At 39.7% G+C, this 4,493-nt stretch overlaps 1 protein-coding gene across 2 annotated transcripts; it reads right to left on the minus strand.

The window, feature by feature from the left end:
- Window positions 1-209: 209 nt before the first annotated feature.
- LOC149405533 (uncharacterized) lies at window positions 210-4,182 on the minus strand. Of its 2 annotated transcripts, XM_089607275.1 has the most exons (6): window positions 4,165-4,182; window positions 3,960-4,061; window positions 3,731-3,861; window positions 3,125-3,620; window positions 2,822-2,955; window positions 210-820 (listed from the first exon to the last, which is right to left on the minus strand). In XM_089607275.1, exons 3-6 carry the CDS (start codon window positions 3,806-3,808, stop codon window positions 362-364), a joined length of 1,167 nt encoding a protein of 388 aa, XP_089463401.1. In that variant the 5' UTR covers window positions 3,809-3,861; window positions 3,960-4,061; window positions 4,165-4,182; the 3' UTR covers window positions 210-361. The 2 variants fall into 2 exon arrangements, with proteins under 2 accessions (XP_089463401.1, XP_089463402.1); XM_089607276.1 differs by lacking the exon at window positions 4,165-4,182 and having other exon boundaries at window positions 3,731-3,854; window positions 3,960-4,158.
- Window positions 4,183-4,493: the final 311 nt, after the last annotated feature.

Raw genomic sequence — 4,493 nt, forward strand, 5'->3', positions numbered from 1 at the left:
CCAATTATTTAAGATCCACTCAAGACGCAGAATTTAATAAACTTTTCCATGGCATATTATACACGGCCTCGTCTTCACTAAAGTCACGACTCATTCATGAGTTTGACAAATCGTGATTTCTCTTCAAAAATTCAAAACCAATGAAAAAAATTACACATGTTCTTAAAATCTTTGCAATTTTTATATTTGATTAATTATCAGGCCTATAATATGAAACTTCTCCAATGATTTCCAGAAATCAGACAAAAAGAGTCCGTCTTGTCATCAAAGTGTACATTAAAAATTAACATTGCCTCTTATAACCGCTATACCAAAAAGTATAAAATTACAACAATCATAATTAGATTAAAAATAAAACAAACTAATCTTTCCTATTTTCCTTGCTGAGCCTCGAGGCAAGTCGCGCATTAGAAGAGAAGCTCGGGGACGGCTTGGAGGGCGTCAAAGGCTGCGCCTCCTGGTCGTCGTCCCAGTCGTCTCCCCAGCTCTCGTCCCACCCGTCGTTCTCGCTCGACTTCGGGGCATCGGCCGGAATCCCCGTATTGTCGAGTTTCCGATACGCCGCGTTTCCGAGCGGAAGCCTCGAGAGCCTCTTCCTCCTGCGGGAGACGAGGCACATCCAAGCGGACCCCACGATCGCCAGAGCCGAGAACGACAGGAACGCCGCGATGGCCGGCCTCCGCGCGGGGAGCCGCAGGTACTTGTAGCCATGCGACGTCATGAGATCTTTGAAGTCGAGGTCGCAGACGCGGGGCCCCGACGTCAGCACGATCGAGCTTTGCTTCCCTCCTCCGCTGCTGCTTCCGATCGAGACCTCCACCTTCTCGTTGAAAAAAAAAAAAAAAAAGTCAAATTCCGCGGTAGAGAGTCAATGCCAATGTGTTTGTCAAAACCCCTTTTTGGATGATATATGGGCTTTCGAGCGGTTCGTGCTCTCCGATTTCTTCCCGATGCCCTCGTATATAGCAATGGGGAAATTATTAAAAAAAAAATGTGGTCAATGCCAATGTGTTTGTCAAAACCCCTTTTTGGATGATATCTGGGCTTTCGAGAGGTTCGTGCTCTCCGATTTCTTCCCAATTAATCTCCCTTGCGCTGATTATAATGCCCTCATATATAGCAATGGGGAAATTATTAAAAAAAAAAAAAAAATGTGGTCCTGAAAATGCCTTTGTATTTTGGTGGTTATGTTGCTGTGTTTTTGTATTTCAAGAATTATTAAAAAAAAAAAAAAAATCGTCAATAAAAAATCATAAATCGCATCAGTTTGTTGGCCCTTTTGGCATATGACATTGTAGTCATGTTCTGGATTTTGTGGTCGAGTTTGACATTTCGTCCAGTAAAATGTTTCGATATAAAGACTAAAGCTTTGACAATGGAAGGTAAGAGCTTGGCAAGATATTGGAAAGAAGAGAAAAAGATCCTCCAGATGAAATCTGAGTTCGGATATGCGAACTCGAAGTTGTTCCGCGCTCTCATGCGGTTTCGAGAGATTGAAAAAAAAAGTGATTTTGGCACAAGTTCCTTTCTCGATGAAAGAAATCGAGGATGCATAGTTCAGATTTGACAGCTGTAACTCACCAAGCCGATTTCTCTGCGGTATTCTTTTTTTATCCCAAACTGGAACACAGTTGAGGTAATATATTATTTTTAAGGTCTTTTGAGGAATTCTGGGACTCCGGGGCCGTTTGATCCTGAACTCTTGTTGTAACTAGTGTGTCTACAAGACATTGGTGTAAGTGGTCTGATCTCGATAGCCAACGAAGTGGTCAAGGTTGCGCCTCGGTCAAAGTCAAATGCTTTGGTGCTGAAAATTGATTTAAAAAAATAAAATAGAAAAGCTTATGACCAGGGCGATCGGAACTTTTTGGAGGGTAAGGTCTTTGGAGAAAGGTGTTTTGGGTTGTGTTTCCTCAGTACTCTTGTCAGTTATTATTTTAACGGTCGCCCCAGAGATAAGCTTTGGGGTAGTAAAGGTCTCGGGTATGAGGCGATCCCTATCCTTGAGGGGATTTATTTTCTATGGAAAATGGGGTGATAATAAGATTCATCTAACTTTCTACACACGGGGCTCGCTTTTGGGTCTATTTTCTCACTTTCCCCTCTTCTTTCTCTCCCATTTTCCATGACTACCAAACACAGCATAGGATTTCGATTTTCCTTTTCCTTCATATTTTCATTTGTCATTGCACATTTCGGGTCCCAAACGGAGCCTAAAGCCAGTGAAATTTCCAACTAAAGTCTCCCTTGGATACCGGGACCCAACTAAAGTCGCAACTCCTTCCGAGTCAGTGTGTATATTGCAAGATGGGCGGTGAATCAATAGATCGTTTATCTCTGTGCATTCTCTAGAAGCAAATGCTAGTCAAATTAGGCATTCTCTCGGTTTTCAACTTCAACTGTGACGATATTTATGGCCTCCTAGATGGCTAATGACAGAATTTCTACTGTTTAGCTTAACTATGTAAGTATGGTTTTTTGGAGATTTGGCTGGAGAAGAATAAATAACTTCTCGGAGATTTAGAATCTTTGCTGGAGAGTGCGTGGTAAGAGATAAATGGCTAAACGGCTCGATAGTCCATTGGTTTTTTATTTATTAATAAAACTGATTTTGTGTAAACGGGGCTGGATTTTTTGTTTTCTTCTATACCTTTTTTTATTTCTATCACTGGCTATAACCCTTCTTACCTGTTTTTATGTTTCAATTCTTCTCATTTTCACGTAATAATTTCTATAGTTTCCATATTTAACAAAAGCATGTGTCAGACTGAACTAGATCAAAATAAAATCATTAAAAACAGTTTTGCTTCAAACTATATACCTGTTTGTTTTCTGCCTTTTGAAGCTGGACTTTAGTACTCTCAAGCTGAACCGAATCAGGAGCTGAAATGTCGATGGTCAAAGACTCGTTGCCCTTGTTCTGAATCAGAAGAGAAAGTGAAAGGTGTGGAGAGTCTGCAAACCAAAAAAAAAAAAAATCAAAAGAATAATAAAAACAGTTTATCATCATGAACACGATTTCAACATAACTCAGAAGCAACCTCATTTACTATTATGTCTGATTTCACAATGATCTCTATTGATTCAAGCGATGACTCTCGCGTATTGAACTGCGAACACGTACCATTTCCCGGGACTCTCAAGCAAGCGATCAACACGTTGTCCTTGTCAGAACACTTATACGAAGAATAACAGTCATCTTCTCTCTTCAATCCACCGTTCCCTCGATCTTCGTCCCCTTTATCCTCCGAATTTTCACTCGGCTTCACCGTGCCCTCAAGATCTCTATTTTCTCCGCTCCTCGATTCCGAATCGTAATCTTTCCCCGACCCATTCCGCACCGAGTTCTCGTTGAGGCCTTTAGTACCTTCCTTCTTCTCACTCACCATCTTTATTTCGCCATCGGATTCCACTTTCTTCGGTCTCGTCGTCTTCTTCTTCGGATCGTCCGATCCAGCGTCGAGTTTCCGAGCTTTTGAACCTTTTCTCGGATCGGATTTCTCGCCCGATTTATCTTCGGCGCCCAATAAGCCACCTTGATCTGTGTTCCTCTTCGATACGCCATCTTCACTATCGTCAGAGATTCCAGGATCTGAAGTTTTTGTTTCACTCGCTTTGACCTTTCATGAAAAGACCCAATCTTTAGTTGAACACCCTAAAACCCAGATATACTTCAAAAATCAATTATAGTTTAGATTTTTTTTAATTTCTTTTCTAAATTTCTTTTTACCTGGAAATCAGCACCAAATAAATGAGCTATAGGCAATAAAAGTAAAACCCCAAGCAAAAGAGCTAATTTCTTCTCCATTTCTTCGGACTAGAAAGTACTCGCCTCTCTACACTACAAGAGGTTCCTAAAATCTTCAAAGGTAAGATAAGAATAGCTGGTCTTAGTGAGAACGCAGATACAACATCCATGAATAAATATAAATCCGCAAAGAAGAACAGAGATCGCTTACCTTTGGTGCGAGATAGTTGTTTTGCTTTCACTGCTGTGCTTGGAAAAGACTCTGGTTTTATTTCTTTCTTCTTCTCATTGTAGACTTTGGGTGAATCTGATTCTGTGTGAGATGTTGGAAACATACAAAGTAGTATTTTTAAATTACGGTTTTTGCAAGGAAACTTGAAATTCGTCGAATTAGGGGAAGCGAAAGACCAACTAACCAAAAAGAGAGAGAGAACTATTCGAAGTTTGAACTTTGAAATATAAAGCAAAATAACAATTTTTTTGGGATTTTGGACTGAAATTCTAGTATAACCAAGACGAAAATACTAGTAATATCTTTTTTGTGAAATATATTTTATCTTTTTTGTTTGACTGGTATGTCAATAAATCTTAATTTTAGTGACATTATGTCAACAAATTTGATGACGTGTATACATATTTGTTAACAAATCCTGAATTTGAATCCTAGATTTAATGATAAACTTGTCATCAATGTGTATACTTATATTTCTTCTGAAATAATTCAAGATACACACATCTGTGAGTG

The sequence above is a fragment of the Urtica dioica genome, chromosome 2, assembly GCF_054948205.1.
Source record: "Urtica dioica subsp. dioica isolate 48M chromosome 2, U.dioica_male_clone48M_v1_H2, whole genome shotgun sequence".
Classification (NCBI taxonomy): domain Eukaryota; kingdom Viridiplantae; phylum Streptophyta; class Magnoliopsida; order Rosales; family Urticaceae; genus Urtica; species Urtica dioica.